We start from the raw sequence: 26,979 nt of genomic DNA, 5'->3' as shown, positions 1-26,979 counted from the left end.
AATTCAACATACAGTTTCTACTGAATGCATATCACTTCTGCACCATCATGAAGTCAAACCCTCATTCAATTGAACCATCTTAAGTTGGGGAACCTCTGCATTTCAGTGTACAGTTCAGTTATGCCAGGCATATTCATGTTGCTGTGTCTCCCACTTTAATAAGCAAAACAGAACATGCAGCTTTTAAGAAGAAGGCATAGAAATCTGCAGTGGAACAGGTCTTTACTTTAGAGTTGTCCATACTCCTTTTCTGCTACTTACAGAAATGGGAAGTGTTTCCCCAGCATCTCCATCATTTTTAGCCACCATAGAATTCCTTCTAAAGTACCTGAAGTTGAGAGGCATGTATTAAGCCACTGCTTGGGACACTGGCAGCTCATATCAGAGTGCCACTTCATGTCTCAGCTGCTCTGCTTCTGACCCAGTTCCCTGCTAATACTCCTGAGAAGCAGTGAGTGATGGCCCAGGTACTTGGGTCCCTGCCATCCATGTGGAGACTCAGATGGGGTTCCTGACTCCTGACTTTGGCATGATCCAGCTCTGGCTATTGTGGCCATTTGGAGAATGAAATGAAACAGCAGATGGAAGATATATCTCTCTGTCTCTGTCTCTGTCTCTCCCCCTGCTTTCAAATAAATAAATAAACAAATCTTTGAACAAAATAAATGAAATTATAATGATAATCTTAAAGATAAGACTCATTTATCCCAGCAGATATGAGTGAACTTCCAAAAGTTCATGGAAAAAAGGGAATTAAAACATAAGTTCATTTCTGATGCAAAAATAACTTAGAAATCCTTGAATTATTTTCCCCATGATACATATTTTACATGAACCATTTGAAGACTCCTCCTATGCATGATCTTGTTGCCCCATGAAAATAAAAACAAATAAAACTCCTGGCTTGAACATGTACACCAGAGGGGGCTCTCCCTTCAGAACCACTGTAAATATATTGGTAGTCTTTCATTTTGAGTCTGATGTGTCAGGAGAAGTAGGTTCTAAAAAGAGCCACTTTGTGAACGCTTCTGCTGGAGAAAAGGCAATGTGTTGCGTGATCATTAAGCAATTTGAAAATAGTCCTTTACAGCACTAAGAGTTTTGCATCTCATGAGTTTGAGACCTCAGTCTGAGCTACCATTGAACAAGCATCTAACAAGACAATGACCCATATAAATGGAAGGTTCTCAGGTTTCTCTAAAGAAAAATTTCTGACAATAAGGGAAAGAGTAAATATTTTCTGAGGTTTTTTTCTTTTTTACTGAATTGAGTGGATATCATTTGAGATAAGTGTTACTATTGTGTTTTTATTTTTTTTTAATTTATTTGACAGGTAGAGTTACAAACAGTGAGAAAGAGACAGAGAGAAATGTCCTCCTTCCATTGGTTCACTCCCCAAATAGCCACCACAGCTGGCGCTGGGCCAATCTGAAGCCAGGAGCCAGGTGCTTCCTCCTGGTTTCCCATGCGGGTACAGGGGCCCAAGCATCTGGGCCATCCTCCACTGCCCTCCTGGGCCACAGCAGAGAGCTATACTGGAAGAGGAGCAACCGGGACTAGAACCCGGCACCCTTATGGGATGCCGGCACTACAGGCAGAGGATTAACCAAGTGAGCCACAGCTCCGCCCCATGTTTTTATTTTTAAATTGTTACTTAGAATACACATAAATTGGTCCCTAGCCAATGCTGTGGAATAGCAGGTAAAGCCATGTCCTGTGGTGGCAGCATCCCATATGGGTGCTGGTTGAGTCCCAGCTGCTCTACTTATGATCCAGCTCTCTGCTATGACCTGGGAAAGCAGTAGATGATGGCTCAAGTCCTTGGGCCCCTGCACCTATGTGGGAGACCTGGAAGAAGTTCTAGGTTCCTTGCTTCAGATCAGCCCAACTTTGGCAGCTGTGGCCATCTGGAGAGTGAACCAGCAGATGGAAGACCTCTCTCTCTCTCTCTCTCTCTCTCTCTGCCTCTGTAACTCTGTTTTTCAAATAAATAAAAAATGTTTAAAAAAATAAAAATAGGGGCTGGTGCTGTGGCATAGCGAGTAAAGCCTCCACCTGCAGTGCCAGTATCCCGTTTGGCTACTGGTTTAAGACTTGGCTGCTCCACTTCCAATCTATCTATCTGCTATGGCCTGGGAAAGCAGTAGAAGATGGCCCAACTCCTTGGGCCCCTCCACCCACATGGGAAGACGCGGAGGAAGCTCCTGGCTCCTGGCTTTGGATTGGCTCAGCTCTGGCTATTGTGGCCAATTGGGGAGTAAACCAGCGGATGGAGGACATCTCTCTCTCTCTCTCTCTCTCTCTCTCTCTCTCTGCCTCGCCTTCTCTCTCTGTGTAACTCTGACTTTCAAATAAATAAAATAATTCTTTTAAAAAAAAAGGAAAAAATTGTTCCAGATATGCAATGTGGAGGTACAATACAGCATGTATAAAACTCCCCAGATCCCACAAGTCTTCTGTTAACAATCGTCTCCTACCTAATTTCAGAGATAAGTTCAATGTAATAACCTGAATATTTCTTAAAAGATTTAAAGGTGTTTATTTGATATGGGCTTATTTTTCACAGGTTAACTGAAATAGAAATTATTGTGCATTTGTAATATTGAATAATATCTTGACCCATGTTATGATAGTATTTCTGCAGATCTTCCAATGAAATTAAGCAGAAAATTGGAGTTTCATCACCTAGAAAACTTGATCTTCTGGCTTAGTCAGGACCAAACTGAGTATATTCAAAATAGATGTTTTCTGTTTATCTTAATTTTGATGCTTACAGCATGGTTGATAATTTGCCAAAAACAAACAAACAAACAAAAACACAATGGATCATGCGAGTTAATTACTAACTAAATCTGTTCTGAGCCTTATGAGGGCTCTACAAAAGTTCATGAGAAATGCTTATTATGGAAAACTATGTATGGATATCGAAAAAATTGGCATCAAAATAAAGTTATCCTACTCAGCAGACTCATAGAATGGCGGATGTCCTAAATAGCACTCTGGCCTCAGAATCAGCCCTAAAGGCACTCGGATCTGGCTGAAAAGCCCATGAGAGTATTTCAGGCATGGAAAGCCAAGACACTCTGGCAAAAAGATCTCTGTGAGTGAGATCCCAGTGGAAAGAACAGGTCTTCAAAGAGGGAGGTGCCTTTCTCTGAAGGGAGGAGAGAACCTCCACTTTGACTATGACCGTGTCTAAACAAGATAAGAGTCGGAGAACTCAAGGGGCTTCCATAGCCTTGGAAACTCATGACTGGTGCATAGGGAGATTACTGATGCCATAAACAGGAGTGTCAATTTGTAAAGTCAACAACAGGAGTCACTGTGCACTTACTCCTCATGTAGGATCTCTGTCCTTAATGTGCTGTACACTGAGGCTTAATGCTATAACGAGTACTCAAACAGTATATTTCACTTTGTGTTTCTATGGGGGTGCAAACGATTGAAATCTTCACTTAATGTACACTAAACTGATCTTCTGTAAAAAAAAAAAAAAGAAAGAAAAAGAAAAAAAAGAAATTATCAATTCCCAACTTGACTCTCACTGGGATTAAACATGACAATAGGTCTGCTCTGATTTCATCATCATTTAAAAAAAAATCATCTATTATTTTTCACTTTATGTTTCTGTGTGGGAGCAAACTGTTGAAATCCTTACTTAAGGTATACTAAGCTGATCTTCTGTATATTAAGATAATCGAAAATGAATCTTGATGTGAATGGAAGGGGAGAGGGAGTGGGAAAGGGGAGGGTTGTGGGTGGGAGGGACGGTATGGGGGGGGGAAGCCATTGTAACCCATGAGTCGTACTTTGGAAATTTATATTCATTAAGTAAAAGATAAAAAAAAAAATAAAAAAAAATAAAGTTATCTTTTAGCTCCATTTTCTGTGAGCCTTCGAAGTACACTCATATTTCTTTTTTAATGTTTATTTATTTTTTATTTAAAGTCAAAGTGACACAGAGAGAGAGAGAGAGGTCTTCCATCTGCTGATTCACTCCCCAAATGGCCATAACAGCTGGGGCTGGACCAGGTCAAAAAAAAAGAACTAGGAACTCCATCCTGGTCTCCCACATGGGTAGCAGGGGCCCAAGCACATGGGCCATTTTCCACTGCTTTCCCAGGCACATTAACAGGGAGCTGAATTGGAAGCAGAGCAGCCGGAATTTGAACTGGCACTCCAATATGGATTGCTGGCCTACTAGGCAGCAGTTTAACCCACTGTTCCGCAATAATAGCCCCAATATCCTCATTTTCTTATTCCGTGAGATTATTTAACTCTGCAACAAATCATTCATTTTTGTCTTTTTGACAATAACTCAGAAAGGGCAACCATTGTTTTTAAGACTCATGCTTCTGCAGAAAGTTCAGTGTCAGGAATATTCTAGAGACTGCCATGGTGGGAACAGCAAAGTCTTCAGTCATACCAAAGGTCTAAGGTCAGACTGAATGAAGCAGCCTGGACAGAATGGGAAGCCAAAGTGCCCATGCTAAAAGGAGGTTAAGCTAAATAAACACCTTCCCTTCTTGACTGTTCTTGCCCAAACTCCACCCTATGCCCTCCTAGTACCATAACTACTAAGTGGTCAGATGACTGCATTTTCCATAAGAGGGAGGATCATCTTTTCATATAGTGTTCCACCTGGAGATGACCACTCCTTCGTAGAGGAGGGGCCATGTTTAATATTTCTGTGTCCATCTAGCACCCAACACACGTAAAGCAGCAAATACTCAGAATCTGTCCAAGCACTCCAAGAAGATAGTGACAAACACAAAGAAAGCAGAGGAAATAAATTGTAAAACATATAAATGATATCTTGTTCCAAAAGAAATGTTGCTGACAATTCCATAAGACAGCAAATAGTTTTCATCCTTCACTGAAAATAATTGTTATAAGGCCATTAGGTTAAAATTTTGTTTTCACTTTTTAACTCTTGGTCAGGTTATTTTCATTGACATTTTGCAGAATGGATCGTGGGGATAAATGTATGTATTTGTCATTTTTACTCTCAACTCTTTCTAAGAAAGATGTTGAGAAATCCTTGTAATTAAATTGTAATCAAATCAGAATTTTTAAAAAGAATCTTTTTCAATCACTGGAAAGAGAGAAAAGAACAACTAGAGCACGTGAGACAGGAGAAGTGCTAATTGTACCAAGCTCCTTAGGTAAAGGGTTATTGCACTGGAGCATGAATGTAACTCTGGGTTCCAAGGAAAGCTCAGAAACATGATGGCTTACATAACTGCCCTGTTTTCATAAAACAAATTGTCAGCTCTTCACAGTGGTGCAATGAGGGGCAATTGCTGTTTTTACTGGATTTTTTTAAGTGTCTCGGTAATTGTGTGTCCAAACTTCTATAGATATTTCCTATAAATAGGTTATGGTTGTCAGCCATAGCTGGACAAGCCCCAGTTTAAGGGGTGATAAGCAGTATGTGGCATGTTTTCAGCATTTCATTTATATTTGACATTATATCAGATAATAACTGATATTGATGTGAGTGCAAATTGTTGAAAGATGGAAAATATGATGTGAAAAGAAGATAATTTTGTTTCATATGCTAAAGTTTGGATTGTTACAATCAGTATATGGCAGCCACCCACCTTCCTTATTTTTAAAATTGTTTTACATCTCGTTAAGAAACTGATTCCATATGACAAAATAATAATAAAAAAATTAGAAAAAGGGAACTGGTCTTTCCTTTACCTATAATTATCTTCATAGTCATTTGAATCAAAATAAGATCAGTCTAATCATCATGTCATTTGTGAAAATAGAAAAAGCTCAATAATTTGGGGGCAGTGGAAATGCTTTGATGATACATGATTCATTCAATTAAACACTTTGAGCTTCCTCATGTAAAACATTGTGCCAACATTCGGGTAGAGGGATAATAAAGTAGAAATCTTCTCTAGAGAAAATCTCAGTTGGAGATCAGTCATTTAAAAATTTATAATGGAGTCTGATAATATAGGTATACGCATTTTTTAAATGTTAGGAATGATGAAGAATTTTATTGATTTTAACCACACAAAACAAGTGCATAAAACAGAATCATTTCTTACACCAAGAGGTGCTTATCTTTTAAAATCTACTTTTCTATCTGTGTGATCTCCACCTCCCTCCCACTGAGGCTGTGTGACAAAAATCCCTAAGGATGACTTGGCTTGAACCTTGTCAACAAGTGGATGGCCACTGTACGGTCACTCACTCTGTCTGCCTCAGAATCCTCAGTTGCCAAAAGAGAATGTTCTTACACTCAGTGTTATGAATATAATCCCAGTGAAATTACTTCAGCTCCTTGAACAAAACTATACAGCCAGGTAGAATTTTGTTGCTGTTAACGAATTTTATGTGAAAAACAATGATCTTAATATCATGCCATCCATAAGTGGTAGTGGGGTACATCTTCAAAGTTCAAATACTGTTTTCTTTATTACAGGTTTCTTTTCTCCATGGAAAACTCCAAAGCCTGTAAGTTGGAATTATTATGTTTCTTTCTTTATTTCTAGTTACTATTACAGTCCCACTAAACAAGAGTTGAATTGGGTGACTTCAAAATCTCTTCCACCTCTGAGGTTATGTGATGTCAAAAGAACAAATCCTCTGTGTCATGTTTTTATCTGACAGAGAAGAAGAGTAAGTCATCCTACTTTCATACAAGACAATTCCACCCTCTTTAAAAATGTATACTCACAAAATGAATATGAACACTAAACAGTCTGGTGTCATGAAAACACTGTAGAAATCTTTTGTTTTCCCCCTTTTAGAAATACTGTATAATCCTTCTTTTGTGGAATTTATAGAAGCAATGCAAGCCCTAGGGCCGGAGGTCTTGACCTGCAAATTAAATCTGGTCCATGAGAAATTTAACTCTTGTATATATGTCTATGTGTGTTTTAATGTCTACAGAGCTAAATATTTGTATGTGTGTGTGTTGTGTACTTACACATACACATACATACATATTTATCTCTGTGTGTGTTTGCTCCATGTATGTAAGTATAAGCTTGGAATATGAATACGTGTGTGTGTGTGTGTGTGTGTGTGTGTGTATTCCACTGAAACTGACAATTGCTCCAAGTGATATGTCTGCATCTTCTTCAGAGCCACGTGCTATCCACCTTCACCCTTCCTTCACCTAACCTCTCCAGGCCTAGTTCCCCTATGAAACACACTGAAATGTTAATACCTGCATAGGAAGCTGGTGGTTTTCAATAATGCTTTTGTAAAGCTAGGTTAGCCAAGTTGGCTTAGCATTTAGAGACACTTGGCACATTATTAGACTGAAAGTATTCATTGTCCAAGTCCAAAAAGCTGGGACCAGTTTTCTGGGGTCCCATCTTTTGGTGTCTTACAATGGTCTACCCTGCATGAAATGTCCAACACCCATGACTGGAAGACTGTGGTGGCCATGCAGAAAACTCTCACCCAGAGTGTCCTCATTAAGATTCAGTGCACCAAAATTAAACATTGGTTTACCTTGTCCAAGTTCTAAATCATTCCTTCCTTTAACCACCAAACTTAAATCTGTTCTCTGGGGCTCTACACCTCTTCATCTAATTTAACAAGGAAACTTGCATCCTCATCATGGTGCTACAATTATGCCATCCAGTGATTTCCTTATATGTACCACATTTACACAAATTATGTCATTTGTTGTAATTACAGCATTTGCTGTCATTATAGTAATTACATCCATAGTCAATAATTCCGAAAAAGGTTTCACAGAGCTCAATGTACAGCTAATCTTAAGGCCATGCATCTCCTCAAAAGCTAAGGCTTGGGCTTCCAAATCCTATGCTGATTGAAGACAGAAAGCTGTTGTTTACTTCCTCCATGTATCCACCAGAAATCCTTTAGACTGCTGGCGAAAATGCAAGGCAGTGTGGCACAATTGTTTGATGTCCAGGCTCTGAAGGCCTATTTCTTGGAATCAAGTTTTGTCTCTTCTCCTTTCTAGCTGTGTGGTCTTGGATTAACAGCTTAAGCTCGCATGTAAAATGGAGATAACATGCTCCTCCAACATGGTTATTGTGAGGCTTCTAGGTTAATCTATGTAAGGTGCTAAAACAGTGCCTCGATATCCTGAACTCCAAAAATTGAGACTTCTGCCACTATAGAAAGCAGTCTTTTGTGCATGAACACTTAATAAATAAATCACTCTATGAAAGTAACATAGCTAGTGGAGCTATTTAATTGAAAAAAATATAGCAACATACCCACAGGGTGTGGATTGTGTACTGTGTCCTCTGAAGAGGATGGATGACATCTTTAGCCAGAGTAAGGAAATGTTACTCTGGATAAGATCTAATCTTCTGATTCTGGGTCATTCCCAGACCCTCTTCAGTCCTGCTCACCCACATCTTAAGTGGATCCATGGCAAGATAATCACTTCCTGTTTAACAAGTAATAAAGTAATGATAGTGAGTTCTCATTCTGATTCTGGAAGAGATCCAAGTTCAATTCTTCAATTGGAATCAAGCCAGATGCCTGTGTCTCCAAGCTCTGCCAAAAATACTGATGGGGGTGAGTTTAGACTGTCCCAGCTTCTCTAAGAAGAAAATAAGTTCTAGGCAGAGTAGTTTATGGGTGGAAAAAACCTACATTATTCACATGCCTTCTGCACCCTGTAGCCCTGTCTAGAATCAGAAGCTGGGGTTACATATTAGCCATGATCATGCATTGGTTTTTCTGCTTCACTGTTTGATGCCTAGGTATGAGCTGTATTTCCACTCTTGCACTGATACTTCAGTGACTTTCCTTCATACTTTCCATCATTCACCAAAGGCCAACAGAGATACAGATTTTTCTCCCAGATACAGGAAACTACTTCATTTCCATTTTTCCTTACTCTAGTGAGATATTTACAAATATCTGCCTGAGTAAGGACATCACTGGGACTGGACAAGAGAGACCCAATAAGACACCTTGGTAAGATAAACACCTGGCAGGTAACACACACTCTAGACAAGTCAAGGCCAGGAAGGCACTAGGAAGACCAAGTGAGGCCCATGGACCTGGGCAAGGGAGCAGGACCAGGATCCAGGAGGTTCCCAAAGGTGGACAGGAACACAAGGAGTCCGAGGGAGAAAGCAAAAGTCCAGAAGCCAAGGTGTCCAAGGAAGTATGGGGAAGTTAACAGAATTACCCTTCAGGGGGTACAGTTGGGCCAGCAATGTCCAATCTCAAGCAAGTAGTTTGCTCCTTGCCTTCTGGTTCAAAGCCACCAGGTAATTCAATTTGGAGGGATCAGGGCAGGAGATGGCAGGAGTAGAACTGTAATTCTGCTTTCTCCGGGTGCAGTGATTTTCTGTTCCACAGTCTCTTAAGAAAACCTGACACAGTGACTTCAGGGTTGATGAATGTCACAGTGAGAGGTTGTGATTGCTTTGCTAAGCATGAGCTGGACTCTTGACTAATTCCCCATCCTCTATGCTACATAAATTGTAGAATTTGTCAGTCTGCCACAGAAACTTTCCCAAATGGTGCCTAAAGCATTATTTGTTCTGTAGTTTCAAGATTGTTTTTCAGAAATACCAATATTTCACCTGAAGCATGTTTGCTCCAGTGCCAGTACATGAGCAATACATGCACCAGCAAAACACATGTGGGGATCAGATCATTCTCAGTGTAAGGTGATGACAAGTGGGATACCATAGCTACTCAGACTGCAATTCTAATATATTTACTGTTTAGCATTTGGTATCTTACGTTTAGAAATGGAAGGGAGAAAGTCACAAGCAGAACACAACCACATGATTTCTAAAGTCAGTTCACATGAACAAGAAGAAAGGATCAAATGTGGGTCTTCCACATCACAGCCAGGTCACCCAGAAGAGATAACCAAGGAAACCCAGTGTGGCTTCCCATGTGAATTTTACTACCAAATGAAATTAAGATCTTTACTAGACAGGAACAGAGGACCCACTGAGCACACAATAAGCTGAAAATCTAACCACATTTACCAGTTATTCCCCTCCCCCTCAATGTATATTTACAGAAATGAGCACTCCTGTTGGAATAGAAGTTGGATCTGACCAATATCTGCCCCTGGAAGCTGCTGGCCCTCAGACAAGCTACTTGCTCTCTCTGTGCTTCCAGAAATGATGTTTAACAGGAAGGAATTGGTCTAGATCAGGGTGTTTTTTTTCTGCCCTTATTAAGCTAGAGAAAGTGTTCAAATGAAATCTTGAGCAGTAGTCCATACAGAAAACACTGTGAAGTCAATCTGATTAAAAGAAGAGTCAGTGACCCATTTCTTTCCCAGTTTTCTGGCTCAATCCACAGCCTGGCTGCAATCCCAGATGGACAGGGCGAGCCACAGGGATCTCTGGTGTTCCACATGCACATGCACAGTTTGAAAAACACTGGGGTACATGGTCCCTCACATCCCTGCCAGCTGTAAAATATTGATGCATAACAAGTGAGCACTGGAGTCAAAGCCCTAATGGAAAAAAAAAGATAGCCAATATGCAAATAAAAGCAGGACAAGACAATAAGGAACAGAGAGTTATGATCCTGCCAAGTTCAAGGTGTTGTGGATATCAAAACTTTAAAACAAACAAAAAAGATGCCCCCTGTTCTAGTTATGATTTTGATCATTGATTCAGTGAACATTTTCTGAGCCCTTGTTATGTGTCCATAGTACGGAAGTGAGAAGGATGCAGCCCCTGTCCCCACTGCGATCTATTTGAGGAGACATGGACAAACAACTTATAGTTACTCTTGGGTGTGAGGAGTGGTGTGAAGCAGAGAAAGAAGGTGTAGAGGGTGCCGTATGTGCATCAGGAGGGACAGGCTGGTCCATGAATACCTTCTAGGAAAGGAGATGCTCATCTGAATCTAGTACCACATGCAGTGAGGGAGGGGATGCAGAGTGCAAAAATGATGAAGTTGGTAGCTAGAAATAGAAATAAGGAGTGTGGGCAAATCTTAAGAGGCAGGAGAGAATGTGTTCGATCTTAGAGGCTAGGAAGGAACCAACCACCTGCAGATAGGAGCAAGATGAGCAGAACCTAGACCCTTGGGAACCCACCATGCCACTAGGGAGTGTGGCCTTGATGCTGAGGCTGGCTTGTCCCAGGGAAGAATTCCAGGCAAGCGGATAACCTGAGCTGACTGTTACACACACTGCAGGTTTATTCTAAGCAGAAAAGTAGAAGTTGAATCCAAATGAGGAGTCAGTTGATGGCTGAGTAAAGGGGAAGCTGGCTGTGTCCATAGGTAGCCTCCTTGAACCTGGCTTCCTCCTTGAAGTCATAAAAGAATGATGTTAGTCCCTCCCTCATCTGCCTCATTGTGCTGTAGCAAGGTCAAAGAAGGTGATGGAGATTGGGAAGTGCTCTACAGATTGTTAATAACTTGGGGCAGTACCAACAGCAGCAGCAGCATTTAAGGGGAGAAATCACCAGATCAACAGTAAATGAGTGGCAATTCTGAATCCCAGGTGGCTGTATAATTACTTATCTATATACCCTGTAAGACTGAATGCCCAAGTGGAGGAGGCTGTTAGGATATGCGTAAGTGTCAAATGAATATGTGCTGATGACTGATGACTACCGTTTTAGTAGAAGTAATGAAATAGACTGGAATCATCTTAGCAAAGGAACAAGTAATACCATACATTTCTAAGCACTTAGACACAATTTATCTTGAGATATATGTTATCTTAATTTTTAGGGAAAAAGGCAGACCCAGAGACATTAAGTAATTTGCTAGAGAATACCAGTAAATAGGTAACAGGGTTATATCAGTTTGCATTCAAAAGTCTGGCGCCACTTTTATTTATAATAGTCTAGAGTGCTTTATTATATGGACACAGAATCTTTTCCCAAGGCGTTTATACTAATGTTGTAAATGTTTCCTGGAAGAAAAGTCCATAAGGCAAGAAAGCTGACTTAAAGGTGACAAGAGAAACAGCCAGGAAGAAGTCCTCATCTGTCATTCTCTGTGTTCTTTTTCGCTTCCAGATACCAGACCGATGGGAGAATCAAGGCAGTCCTCAGACGAGTCTATCTGCTCCCGCCGGCCCACAGAACCTGCCCTTCCCACCCGCGCTTCACAGGAGCTCCTTCCCTGACTCAGCAGAGGCCTTTGACCCGCGGAAGCCTGACCCCTATGAGCTCTACGAGAAATCTAGAGCCATTTATGAAAGTAGGCGTAAGTGCAAGCCGCATAAAACAAGGGTACAGTAACAGTCTCTGAGGTCCTGCAGGGTCATGTATCTGAGGCTGGATGATCCGGCATGATTTCATATTCTGGAAGCTCAAACGTATCTCCAAAGTAAAGTCAACTGGTCTGAAATTTTAAAGGCCCAGTTTCCCTTCACTCCCTCTTTTCATGGTTTTATTTTATCTTTCATTGACAAGTAATACTTGTTTATATTTTATAAGACAGAATATGATGTTTTGATCCCTACATACACTGTACAATGATCAGGACAGGCTAATTAGCATAGCCACACTTCAAATTTTTGTCATTTGTTTATGGTAAGCGCATTTGTTTAAAAACCCCTCTTTTGTGGCTGTTTTGAAATACGTATTATTACATGCATCACCTTGCCAGGCATTAGATCAGCAGAACTTATTATTATTATTCCTGCTATTTGACTGTAACCTCGTGCCTGTTGAGTTAAAAGGCCAATTGATTCTAAGAGCAAGCTTATTCAATCTTTCCATTTTTAATTTCTTTCCTACTTTTTGTTTCCTAAGCCCTAGAAGAAAGTTCAAGACATTTGCTTCTGATTTATGTTTCATTTTCAATGTGTGTGAAGGTTGCCGGTTTTATTTAAGTTACCAAAGAGGAAGAAGTGTTTACAAGTTGTAACACATTTTTTTTCTTTTAAGTTGTAACACATTTAATCTTATTTTGAGTCTAAAGTTCCCAAGTTCTCTTAGACCCTTGAGTGCATCACTGAAAAGTTTATGGCCTTGAGTGACATGTCCCAACCCATGGTCATGGAATCAGCTGCTCCCAAGACCAGCACAGACCCAGGTGCCCATCATTTCCACCTGAATCTTCTGCTTCTCACTGAACGCAATGGTGCCCATTTGAACATTGTCCTTGGGATAGTGTGTGTGCCCTTGTCAGCCTATCTGAAGGCTTTCCAAATTATTTTTTCACTGTACTTTATAAATATTAGAAAGCAGAGGCTTTTAATATTGCATGAGACATTTCTGGTGCTTCTCTCTGCCCTCTTACAGGTCATCTCCACTAACGGTAGAGGACAGGAATCTAAATGGCTCAAGTGCAGAGTATACAGTATAATGGGACGGAGAAAATGATCAGGAACCCTGCCCAGTGAGCAGGGTGTAGTCCCTGGCCCTCCGCTGGTTTCCCCTCCTGTGGCGTTCTGTCAGCTTTATCACCTGAAGCGTGAATAGCAGGCTTTCCATTGTGTGCGATCTCAGAGGACCTCAGTTCTGCTGACTTCTTTGATGAGCTCAGGGCCTGAGAATCACGCACCCAGCTGGGAAAGGGAAAAGCCGACATCATACCTTTTCCCCTTCCTCAAAGGCTCTTTGTAGAAGTAATTTTGGTTGATAAAATAGTTAGGACAGCAGGCCATTGAGAAATCATTTTTACCTAAACAAGTCCCCTCACACCCTTTCTGAAAAAGTAATCAGCTACATCCAAGCTATTGTATCTCATTCTTGACTTTTTGGAGGAACAACTGAGCTATCTCGAGGGGATTGCATCTGCAGAATGTCTTTGTTATGGTAGAGTCAGAACAAAGTTGGCATTCTTCACTTAAGATACACAGGAGGAACGCAGAGTATTAATGCTCATCTGAAAAAAAGAATTGAAAAGATTTCAGCGCAGATCTTAACACCCTTTCTGCTTCCAATTACCAAGTTGCTTATTGAATACTTATTTTGTTGTCCACACTGTGGAGACAGATGGAAGATAACAAGCGAGACCCTAGAGAAAAAGAAGAAGGAGTGTAAACCAGTAGAGGGCAAGACTGGTGGAGGTCCCAGCTTGGAAAATGGAAACACGGTCCTCAAGTCCTTGGCTCATTGGCTCATTTGGCTTTGGGATTCTATTGAGAGAGCAGCAAGAAATGCTGCTCCTGTTTCTTCTCGCTTCATTAGCCAGCAGCCGCCTTGCTCTCTCAGTTCCCTGACGGGCACGAAGCTTTCTTCTTCAGGACAAAGGACGTGTTAGCATTTATTCCCAGGCTTCTCTTCCTAGTTTTCTGATGGCAGCCGTGCCCTCGGTTTCTGAACAGGAATGGTCTGTGACCCTCTTTCATCCCTAAAGGAATTCTGATGTCCTTGCCCAGCCCCTACGATGCTGGGTGGGTTCACTGCCTTCCCTCCAGTGTAGCAGAGTGAACCCACCAACCTCAGCCTCCCAGAACTGTCACTCCCAGGCCTCCTCTGTGATCTTCCCGTCAGCCTCTGCAGCCTGAAGCCTCACCCCCACAGTGGCCTCTCCTTGTTGCGCCACCACTGCGCTCCCAGCTGCACCCTTCTTGTTTTCATCAGCTCTCTACCATTTCCAAGGTCACGGTAATGCTTTCAGGGTCACAACTCCGAGGAAGCACAAAAGAGAGCGAGCTCATTCCCTTCCCATCCTTCTCTTTTCTCTCGTGTTATTTCATGACACTGAACGGAGCGCGAATGAAACACAGAAATCATGCCAAGGCAACGAAAGCTCTACCCCTGAAGGTTAAGGAAACCAGAGCGTGGTGCCACTGTCTCTGGGCTCTGCAAAGAACAAAACGGTACCCTCTGCACGCTTTCTGTTTCCAAGTACAAAAAAGCTTCCTTCATTTACTTAAACTTTTTGAGTAATTCCCAAAGAAAAGGTTTTTTTTTTTAACTATTGAGGGAAGTTGGGCCTGTTCCTCATCATCTTCAAACAGGTTTTATTTTTAATGCAATAATCATAAAATGTGTGCACAGTGTTCAGACTTTTGATTGTGAACCACTCTGTTCTTACTCCTTCGACACATGCATGCCAGTTATGTTTGGCTCTGTGTATTCTTGTGTCTCCCCACTGTTTCCTTGGGGAAAAGAGGTCAGTGGTACCAGGATACCAGAGAATCCTAACCAAAGCTATTTCAACTCAGTTCTTTGATACTGTCCCTGTCGTTTAGTGGTCTCAAACTGTCTTCCGTTAGAGCCATGTCCAAAGGCTAAAGAGATTTTTTTTTTTTTTGCATTAACACTCAAAGCTGGGTTGCAGTTACCAAATAAAAAGATGCCCCATGAGCTGGGGCTACAGCTCCTTCAAGGCTGTCAAGAAATATTTGGATTCAAGTCACCAGTGCCCTGCAAATGATAGAAATTTATCAAATGATGTAAATGTTGCTGTGGCTCATTTGACTCATAATTAGATTATGCTGACATTTTAATGTGCATGCACAGGACATCTTAATAAAGATGCATTCCTGAGAAAACTGCTATAATTTTAAACAAACCAAGACAACCATAGATGCCTAGAGCTGCAGGAAACAGAACACGACAGGTACATGCTTTGGAGAGGAAAGCTAGAAACACCCCCTGTATTCATGAGAGCTTCTCCAAACGAGGCAGGACTGGAGAGAGAGAGAGGAAAGTTCTTCACTTCTACAGGCAGGAGGCAGGACAGTCTTATTCTCATTTCATAGCACTGGGCACAGTTCCCAGAGGCAGCACTGCTGGGCCCCACATCAATCAACAGGAATATATGAATATGTGTCTAGAACTCTGCTAGGCTCTTCCCAAGAGAAAAATCATGAGAAATAACCCAGAATAAGCTCATGAGGAGCTTCTTTGAAACCAGGGACACAAATGTATACTTAGGAGAACAATTCTGAACATTACACAACACAGCAAACAACATATGGGTAACATTGTGCTGTAAAAATAACCAGCTAGTGCTGATACTTTCTCCAGTTCCATATGCAAACTTGATGTTTAGTCAGGAGAATATTACATGTTCGATATCTTTGAATTATCAAAATCTAGTTAGTTCTTACTGAAGAACTCTATGTAAAAGTATTTTCCCCACCAATTTAATTCAACATAAGCTTAAGCTTACATACAGAAAAGAAGAATCATGTCCCCAAGAAAGTTTTAATCCATGAAGCTTCTGTATTTTCATGCCAGTTACTTAACAACTGACCATATGTCATTCCCACCAATTCCAAGAAAAGAGCAAAATTCTCCCTACCTCCATGCCTACCATTGACTTTTAGACAAACATCATTTTTGTTCTCCGTGTAGATTGTCTCTGTTGATAATTGACTTCTTGCTGTCCACATTACTTTTGATTTTCCTGACTAAAAGCAAAGGAAAAAACACACTTTGGCATAGTAGGACAGGCCATGCTACTTTTGGCTTCTCTTGTTTTTGTTCTTTTCCTGTGAATTTCATAAAAGAAGGACTTGAGTTTTCTTTGCAGTCATAAGAGGAATGGCTTAAGATTTCTCAGTATGTATGCTTGCCTTCCTAACGTTGGCCTATGCATATCATTTCTAAACTTGGAAAAAAGGCATTTCTAAAGGCTCTTACTGTTTTCTGTCTTCTCATCTCCTCCCATTACTCTTTCTCTAGATGTGATTGTATCCTTGCTTTAACCCTGTATGTTTGGTATGATAGGAAACTTGTTTTAATAGCCTGCTTATGCATGAGACTATCAATGGTGGCTGCACATAGGAGTTCTAAAACTGTCCTGGTCTTTTTTTGTTCTGAATAAGTATTAATAGTTCCCCTTCCACTTTCCAAATAGTCCCCATTTGAATGATAAATTATATGGTTTCTCCTTATCATATAATCTCTTCAAGAATAGACATCATTTCAGTCCAAGAAAAGCATCTGAGAGTACTTCAAAAAGTTAATGGAAAATACAGTAAAAAAATAAGCTTATTTTGATGCCAAAAATCTTGAAATCTGGACACAGTTTTTTTTTTTCATAATATACACCTTCCAGGAGCTTTTTGCAGCACCTTTGTATTTCTAAATGTACAGACCACGAATAAAAATGTTAGTACCTACTCAGATAACTAATTTTTTTTCAGTTAATTTCTTTGACTAATCAGATTTTTGCCTATGCATGTTTTGTCCTTAAGTTGAGGAAAAGGATTATGTGGTGGCTTGTCTTGGTAACCAAAGCCCCAGTGAACTCTCCCCATACCCAGGAAATTGTTCATATCTGCAAATCTAGAGCATGGCAAACTAAGTGGAAGAAATAGGTAGTAAAGCTTCACGCAGTTAAGTACTGTGCCGTTGAGTCCTTATTCTTACCCTGGAGAGTAAGTCAGATTTAACATCACAATAATCAATAATCACAGAGCTGAAAGGGAGTTAATCTCATCTTCCTCCTACCCCTAGGAAGGAATCTGCTTAGATAACTGGCAACAGATGCCTACCTAGCACAAGGCCTCCTGCCATCACTGGACAAGGTGATAGTAAGGACTTCCCAAAGAAAGTGAGTGTGGCTCAGTTGAAATCTTCCAGAATAAGGGTACCGCCCTGATGCTTCCCTTGGCTTTAAGCCAGGCTTACTCTACATGTTTGTCTTAACACCCTTTGTTCAAATGGGCATTTCTTGGGCATGCTTCACACCATAACCTTAGATGCATGTTCAGAAGGGCAGATTCAAACCCAAATAGAGAACAAAAGGCCTGTTCCCTGAGACTCTTCTCTCACCATCTTGTCCCTTGGTTTGAACCCAAACTGAATTATGACTGAAGTTATCCAAGCTTTTTTTTTCACATTGAACCTTGGCTATTATAAATAAACAATTTATGAGGTACAACATATCCACACTCCTTTGCAGTAAGACATCACTCAAATGTAGGATCATAAAAGTGTCAAGGATCCGTATGGTGTAACATGCCTTGTGGTATAACCTCTTTAGAACAGAAATTCCTCTGGAATGGATTCAAAAAATAACTCAGACAGTCCATTTTTCTTTCCAGAAATTAGAAAGCATTAGCAACCCATAATAAGCAATGCGCATCACAGCAAAGGTAGCAATCAAAAGTAACCACAGATCAGTTAAAGATCATAATGGAGAGGCAGGGAGATTTTTAGTACCACACCTGAAATGAAAGTGTAATTTGTAACAGAATAAAAATAGGCAGTTGGATCTCACATCTGTGGCTTTTATCCTGCTCTTTTGTGGTTCAGTGTCCATTATCAAACTCTCATTGTTCAATATAATAATGCACATATAATTCAGGACTGATCACAAATAGATGGTTGTATTTCTAAACTACTGGGGACTTTTTTTGCTTCTGCATCCTTGTTATTAGTAAGCAGAGGTTCTAGTTTGTGCTATCTGCCATCCTAACAGTGAAGAGATGGGATGGTATAGGAATATTATCTATGGCAGCACACGTCTAGAGACTCAATGTAAAGTAATGGTGAGAGTGCTCACTCAAGGTAGGAGCCATCTGCAGTGCTCAGAACCAGAGCTACAAAGCCTCTGTAGGCCCTTATTGAGCCATCCTGGATTTAATCACATTTCCTCATGTAGTTACACACCTGATAGAATCACACTGGAAACATCTAAAGATTTCAGAAAAATTTTGATAAATTCGTAGTTGCTGGCATGGGTGTTTGACCTAGTGGTTAAGATACCCATATTTCATCTCTGAGTTACCTGAGTTTGAATCCCAGCTCTGGCTCCCAATTTCAGCTTCCTCCTAATACAGACCCTAGGAAGCAGCAGTTAATAGCTTGAGTAGTTAGGTCTCAGACATTCACTTAGGAGAACTGGATTAACTGGATTACATTCTCAATTCCTGGCTTTAGCCTAGCCTAACCTCGCCTCAGCTGATGTGTGCATTTGAGGAGTGATCCAGCAGATGAAAACTCTCTGACTCACTTGCTTGGTCAGTTACCCTCTCGAATAAAAAAAAGAGAAAAAAATCCATGGATACAACAGTTGTAGGCAGTTATTCAATGATGGTGAAAGGCCACCTTGCATTTCCCATAAAAGTCCTCACTTCAAAACACTGTGCTAGATCAAGCCCTGGCCTGATTTTCTTAGATACGGCTAGTGTCCAACAACCTTATTTAAAGTACCCCTCACATGTGTTCTTTGGAGCACAGTTGTATTTAGTGAAATTTTAAAATAAGAAGATATGAAAATGTTAAGACATTTTTCCCAAAGAAACCTTTTATTTCAGGAATACACATTTCATCAGTACAACTTTAGGAATAATAGTGATTCTTCCCACCATACCCGCCCTCCCACCCACACTCCCAGCCCTCCTCCTCCTCCCTCTCCCATCCCCAGTCCATACTCTATTAAGATTCATTTCCAATTAACTTTATACACATAAGACCAACTCTATACTAAGTAAATATTTCAACAGTTTGCACACACACACACACACATTTGAGAACAAGTTTTATAATTAACCCTCATAATACAACTCATTGAGGACAGAGGTCCTGCATGGGAGGTTAGTGCACAGTGACTCCTGTTGTTGATTTAACAATTAACACTCCTATGTATGATGTCAGTGACCACCTGAGGCTCTTGACATGAGCTGCCTAAGCTATGGAAGCCTTTTGAATCCATAAACACCATCAGTATTTAGACAAGGACATAATCAAAGTAGAAGTTCTCTCCTCCCTTCAGAGAAAAGTACATTCTTCTTTGATGACCACTTCTTTCTCTGGGGATTCATTCACAGAGATCCTTCATGTAGGATATTTTTTGCCACACTGTCATGGCTTCCCATGTCTGAAATGCTGTCATGGGCTTTTCAGCCAGACCAGAATACCTTAAGGGCAGATTCTGAGGTCAGAGTGCTACTTAAAGCAATTGTCATTCTATGAGTCTGCTGGAACATTCTCTCCTTTATAATTCTATTTACTATTATTGTCATACACTTGATCCTATTAATATGAACACTTTAACACATGATCCTACCTATATGTTCACTTCAACACCTAATATGATCAATTTAACATTTAAGACGACATATTTATCAGCCAGCTTAATGGGATTTGGGGTCCCATGCAAGTTTTTAAACTGTACCCTTAGAAGTAAGTCAGTAGGAATGTATGCAGACCTATGCAGCTTTACAGTTAAAAATTTCCTCCTTCCTCTCTTATTCCCACTTTTATTTTTTTTTAATCTTTTATTTAATGAATATAAATTTCCAAAGTACGACTCATGTGTTACAATGGCTTCCCCCCCCATACCGTCCCTCCCACCCACAACCCTCCCCTTTCCCACTCCCTCTCCCCTTCCATTCACATCAAGATTCATTTTCGATTATCTTAATATACAGAAGATCAGCTTAGTATACCTTAAGTAAGTATTTCAACAGTTTGCTCCCACACAGAAACATAAAGTGAAAAATAATAGATGATTTTTTTAAATGATGATGAAATCAGATCAGACCTATTGTCATGTTTAATCCCAATGAGAGTCAAGTTGGGAATTGATAATTTCTTTATGTTTTTCTTTTTTTTTTTTTTTTTACAGAAGATCAGTTTAGTGTACATTAAGCAAAGATTTCAGTCCCCACTTTTATTTTTTAATGAGATCTACTCTCAATTGTCTTTATACACAGATGATTAAATCTGTGTTAAGTAAAGAGTTCAACAGATAGTATGAAGAAAAAAATACCTGTTCCTTGACAGACAAGACAAGGGCTGTTCAAGTCATTGCTTCTCAAAGTGTCAATTTCACTTCTACAGCTTGCCTTTTAGGTGTTCTGTTAGTTATCACAGATCAGGGAGAAAATATGATATTTGTCCCTTTGCTACTGGCTTATTTCATTCAGTGTTATATTTGCCAGATTCATCCATTTTGTTGCAAATGACCAAATTTCATTATTTTTTACCACTGTGTAGTATTCCATAGTGTATGTATCCCATAATTTCTTTAACCAGTCTTTGGTTATAAGCATTTAGGTTGATTCCATGTCTTAGCTATTATGAACTGAGCTGCAATAAACTTGGGAGTGCAGATAACTCTTTTATTTACTGATTTAATTTCCCTTGGATAAATTCCCAGGAGTGGGATGGCTGGGTCATATGGTATGTCTATATTCAGATTTCTGAGGTATCTCCATACTGTCTGCAATAGCGGCTTTACCAGTTTACATTCCCACCAATAGTGGATTAGGGTACCTTTTTCCCCACATCCTTGTCAGCATTTCTTGTTTGTTGATTTCTGTATCAAAGTCATTCTAACTGGGGTGAGGTGAAACTTCACTGTGGTTTTGATTCCCATTTCTCTGATGTCTAATGATCCTGAGAATTTTTTAACTTTTATTTAATAAATATAAATTTCCAAAGTACAGCTATGGATTACAGTGGCTTCCCCCCCCATAACTTCCCTCCTACCCACAACCCTCCCATCTCCCTCTCCCTCTCCCATCGCATTCACATCAAGATTCATTTTCAATTCTCTTTAGATACAGAAGATCAGCTTAGCACATAGTAAGTAAAGATTTCAACAGTTTGCACCCACAGAGAAACACAAAGTGTAAAGTACTTTTTGAGTACTAGTTATAGCATTAATTCACATTGAACAACACATTAAGGACAGAGATCCCACATGAGAGTAAGTGCACAGTGACTCCTGTTGTTGACTTAACAATTGACATTCTTGTTTATGGTGTCAGTAATCTCCCTAGGCTCTTGTCATGAGCTGCCAAGGCTATAGAGGCCTTTTGAGTTTGCCAACTCTGATCTTATTTAGAAAGGTCATAGTCGAAGTGGAAGTTTTCTCCTCCCTTCAGAGAAAGGCAACTCCTTCTTTGATGGCCCATTCTTTCCACTGGGATCTCACTTGCAGAGATCTTTCATTTAGGAGTGTGTGTGTGTGTTTTGCCAGAGTGTCTTGGCTTTCCATGCCTAAAATAATCTCATGGGCTCTTCAGCCATATCCAAATGCCTTAAGGGCTGAGTCTGAGGCCAGAGTGCTGTTTAGGACATCTGACGTTCTATGAGTCTGCTGTATACCAAGCCATCTCACTAGTCAAAGTGATCAATTTCAGTTCACAATGGATCATAATGATAGGACTAAGAGTCAAAGGGATCATGTAAACAAGACTAGTGTCTGCTAATACTAACTGATAGAATTAAAAAGGAGAGACAATCTAACATGGGAAGTGGGATCCTGAGAATTTTTTGATGTGTCTGTTGGCCATTTGGATTTCCGTGTTTGAAAAATGTCTGTTTAAGTCCTTTACAAATTTCTTCACTGGGTTGTTTGTTTTGTTGTTGTGGAGTGTCTTGATCTCTATATATTCTGGTTGTTAATTCTTTATCAGTTGCATTGTTTGCAAATAATTTCTCCCATTCTGTGGGTTGCCTCTTCACTTTCCTGAGTGTTTCTTTACAGTACAGAAGCTTCTCAATTTGTTGTAATCCCATTTGTTGATTTTGCCTCTGATTGTCTAGGGTCTTTTACAAGACATCTTTGCCTGTGCCAGTGTCTTGCAGGGTTCCCCAAATGTTCTCTACTGATTTGATGGTATCAGATCATAGATTTAAGTATTTAATCCATTTTGAGTGAATTTTCATGTAAGGTGTAAGGTAGGGGTCCTGCTTCATACTCCTGCATATGAAATCCAGTTTTCCCAGAAATATTTGTTGAAGAGACTGTCCTTGCTCCAGGGATTGATTTTAGCTCATTGGTCAAATGTAAGTTGGTTCTAGATGCTGGGATTGATTTCTGGTGTTTCTATTCTGTTTCACTGGTATATCCATCTGTTTTTTGTACCAGTACCAGGTTGTTTTGATTATAAATGCCCTGTAATATGTCTTAAAATCTGGTATTGTGATACCTCCAGCTTTGTTTTTGTTATATAAGATTGCTTTAGGGGCCAGCACCGTGGCTCACTTGGTTAATCCTCCGCCTGCAGCGCTGGCATCCCATATGGGCACCGGATTCTAGTCCCAGTTGCTCCTCTTCCAGTCCAGCTCTCTGCTGTGGCCCGGGAGAGAAGTGGAGGATGGCTCAAGTGTTTGAGCCCCTGGGAGTTCATTAGTCTTTTGGTGGAGTCTTTGAGATCCCCTATCTACAGAATCATGTCATCTAAAAATATGAATAGTTTGGTTTCCTCCTTCCCAACTTGTATTCCTTTGATTTCTTTTTCTTACCTAATGGCTCTGGCTAAAACTTCCAGGACTATATTGCATAGCAATGGTGAGAGCAGGCATCCTTATCTGATACCAGAACTTAGTGGGAATGCTTCCAACTTTTCCCCATTCAATAGGATGCTGGCCGTGGGTTTGTCATAAATTGCTTTGATTGTGTTGAGGACTGCTTCCTGTATTCCCAATATGGTAATAGAGTTTTCATCATGAAACAGTGTTATATTTTATCAAATGCTTTCTCTGCATCTATTGATATAATCATATGGATATTGTTCTTTTGTTAATGTGATGTATCACATTGATTGATTTGCGAATGTTGAACCATCCCTGATGGTCAGGGTGCATGATCTTTCTGGTATGTTGTTGGATTTGATTGGCTATAATTTTGTTGAGGATTTTTGCATCTATGTTCATCAGGGAAATTGGTCTGTAATTCTTTTTCTGTTGCATCGTTTTCATATTTAGGAATTAAGGTGATCCTGGCTTCATAGAAAGAATTTGGGAGGATTCCCTCTCTTTCAGTTGTTTTGATTAACTTGAGAAGAATTGGAGTTAGTTCTTCTTTAAATTTCTTGTAGAATTCAGCAGTGAAGCCATCCAGTCTTGGGCTTCTCTTTGTTGGGAGGGTCTTTATTACTGATTCAATTTCCATCCTGAATATGGATCTGTTTAGGTTTTCTATGTCTTCATGGTTCAATTTAGGTAGGTTGTATGTGTCCAGGAATCTATCCTTTCCTTCTAAGGTTTACTGGTTTGTTGTAGTAATTTCTGATGATTCTTTTTATTTCTGTGGTGTCTAATTACATCTCCTTTTTCTCTCTCAATTTATTGATTTGGGTCTTCTCTCTCCTTTTTTTTTTTTTTTTTTTTTGATTAGTTGGGCCAAAGATGTGTCAGTTTTGCTTATTTTTTCAAAACCCATCTCTTTGTTTTGCTGATCTTTTGTACTGTTTTTTTTGCTTCATTTTTGTTGATTTCTTCTATAATTTTAATTATTTCTTTTCTCCTACTAGTTTTGGGTTTAATTTGCTATTGTTTTTCTAGATTTTTGAGATGCATTGATAGTTCCTTTATTTGGTGCCTTCCTAATTTCTTGATGTAGGTACCAATTGCTATAAACTTTCCTCATAACATTGCTTTTACTGTATCCTGTAAGTTTTTATATATTGTATTGTTTTCATCATTGTTTCCAGAATATTTTTATTTCTCTTTTGATTTCTTCTATGACACACGGATTATTCAGAAGCATTTTGTTCCATCTTCATGTGTTTGTATATGTTCTAGAGATTCTTGAGTTGCTGACTCCAGTTCCTTTGCATTGTAGCCCAAAAAGATACATGGTATGATTTCAATTTTTTTGAATTTGCTGTGATGTGCTTTATGGCCTAGCCTGTGGTCAGTCCTAGAGAAGTTACATGCACTGCTAAGAAGAATGTTTATTCTGCAACTGTAGGAAGAATCAAGCTTAGATATCTTTTGGGTCTTTTGGTCTATCATGTCAATTAACTCTGCTGTTTCCTTACTGATTTTATGTCTGGTTGATCTGCCCATTGCTAAAAGTGGGGTATTGAAGTCCCCATTACTATTGTATTGGAGTCTATGTCTCCCTTTAGATGCCTTAACACTTCTTTTAAATATCCAGGTGCCCTGTAATTAGGTGCATATACATTTATAATACTTACATCTTCCTATTGGATTTATCCCTTAATCATTACATAGTGCTCTTCTTTGTCTCTTTTAACAGTTTTTATGCTAAAGTCTATTTTTCTGATATTAGGGTTAATACACCAGCTCTTTTTTGGTTTCTGTTAGCATGTAATATATTTTTCCATCCTTTTACTTTCAGTATACGTGCATCTGTAGATTAGAGGAGTATCTGCTTTCAGTGAATACCTAGAGGCATGTGGTGGGTGCAGCCAAGGAGCTCTATTCAGTTCTCCAGGGTGAAGGGTGTACCTAAGGTGACACCTAGGTTTGGCATGGTAAATCTCTCTTTTTTTGTCATAGGGGAAGTTTATTCTGCTCAGCTGAGCTCCTCTCCTCAAAGGAGACCAGTGCCTGAGCACTATCCCCAGTGGGTAATATGCTCATCTGCTCTGCCACAAGGACCACGCAAAGGATCCATGCATTCCTCAGTGTGAGCTCAGATCCCTCAGCAATGTTCCTCACCAGGTAAACAGGGAGCCCTGAGTGTGTGGAGCCTTCCACAGTGACTGCCGAAAGTCCCACCCATACCATGAACCCTCCCATACAGCCTCAGTTTTTTCACAGTCCCAGCATACAAGCTTCCCACAGTCAGCAGCACCCAGCACCCTGTCTGTTCTCCCTACCAGACACAGGAGTCTCCCCTCAGCTGGTTTCTGGGCCAGCCATGAGCTGGTGCAGCTGCTAAGTATATCCAAAATGACACCCATTCTCTATCGGCTTGTTACAGGATGCCATTGCAAGGTGATTGAGAAGAGAGAAACGTGCCCCTCTAGTTTGGCAGGTACACTATCTACCTCGGGGATCTAAGACAGATTCTCTCTAGGCTCTTCCTGCAGCTTCATCACCAGTGACTTGGGTTGCTGTGGTCTGTTCTCACCTTGTTCTCCAATGCTGTTTCAGAGGCTCTCAGCTGCTAGGGTCTAGAGTTGTGGGTGTCCACGTCCTCCACATAGATCCAGTGTGTCCCTCTAATTTGTGTAGAGTTTCCCCTTCCATTTTCTTCCTAACTCTTCACTGAGACTGCACGCTCTCCACTTTTTTTTAAACTATATTCTCCTAGACTAGAGCAATAAGCTCTGTCCCTGCTCTGCCGTCTTAATCCACTTCAAGATACTTTTACCAGCGTTATAATCATAAAAGGGTAGAAAATAATTTAACAACATTATCATTTTACAATGTCCTTGACTTTACTATGAAGGTTAATTTTCTGTACCCTTTTCCCAAGAGAAAAGCATTATCACTGTCCTTAGTAAGATTTATATTATGATTTATCCATGAAAAAAATTGCCCTTCTGCTAGTCTCTAATATATCATGTCATGTATCACCTTGCATTTATAATATATTGATAATCAAGATCAATAAATCCAGTTAAGCTATGTTTGCCATTTTTAAAATGTAGATTTTAATTAATTTGCAAATCTAACTTCAAAACCTGTGCTTTGGTTAGCTTTCTAAAAACTATGATAGCATTTATATTTCTAACAGTCTCCTTTTATAATAAAAAATCACCATGTTATAAGCTAGATAACATCGATAGTCAAAATAAAAGTTGTGGTACAGCACATATTTGTATATTTTAAAAATTAGACTCATACCTATAGCTTATCAATGTTTTTTTCAGAATTAGAGAAGGGATTGGGGAGGGGAAAGAAAAAGATAGACTCAGTCCTTGATTCAAAGTTACTTAATATGTCAAGGCATTTTTTTGATAGTACAAATTGACAATGTAACCCAAGGTACTTTCTTGAATAAATATGGGACATTAGTGCTGCAGTAAACGGAGTTTAACTGGTCATTGGCAAGTATGTCCTAGTGAGACAATAATATAAAATGCCATTTTACACCTAATGTAGAGGTTGGAAGGTAGTAGCAGACTTCAATTCCTTTACAAGCCTACCTTTTTTGTTTAAAAGATATTTCTCAATTCTTAATCTTAGGCAGTCACATTAGTTACCTACATTCTCTAAAAAAATAATAATGATTCTGCTAGAAAAGTAAGTTTTCTGTACTATGAAAGCAGCTTACCTAGCAGGCATGGGAATTACGCCTTTGCTGAGTGAGAAACAAAGCTCAGTGCCAAAGCAATGAGATTGTGGTCTTAAGTTTTCAAATTCACTGATTAAATACTCATCTTCTTCATAGCACTTTACGTTGGCTCAACTATATTATTAAAATTATCTTCTTAGTCAAAATCATAGTCAC

The 26,979-nt window shown here is 39.8% G+C and overlaps 1 protein-coding gene across 21 annotated transcripts in view; it reads left to right on the top strand.

The window, feature by feature from the left end:
- MAGI2 (membrane associated guanylate kinase, WW and PDZ domain containing 2) overlaps positions 1-26,979 on the top strand; it is a 1,584,028-nt gene that overhangs the window by 1,356,458 nt on the left and 200,591 nt on the right. For 18 of the 21 annotated variants that reach the window (XM_070071222.1, XM_070071223.1, XM_070071215.1 and 15 more), the window contains 2 exons: positions 6,443-6,474; positions 11,973-12,162. In XM_070071222.1, coding sequence (XP_069927323.1) covers positions 6,443-6,474; positions 11,973-12,162 — 222 coding nt within the window. The remainder of the gene's footprint in view (positions 1-6,442; positions 6,475-11,972; positions 12,163-26,979) is intronic. The other 3 variants (XM_070071219.1, XM_070071216.1, XM_070071230.1) reach the window with 1 other exon arrangement.

This window comes from Oryctolagus cuniculus, chromosome 3, assembly GCF_964237555.1.
Source record: "Oryctolagus cuniculus chromosome 3, mOryCun1.1, whole genome shotgun sequence".
Lineage (NCBI taxonomy): Eukaryota > Metazoa > Chordata > Mammalia > Lagomorpha > Leporidae > Oryctolagus > Oryctolagus cuniculus.
This window is presented reverse-complemented; position numbering and strand designations above follow the sequence as displayed.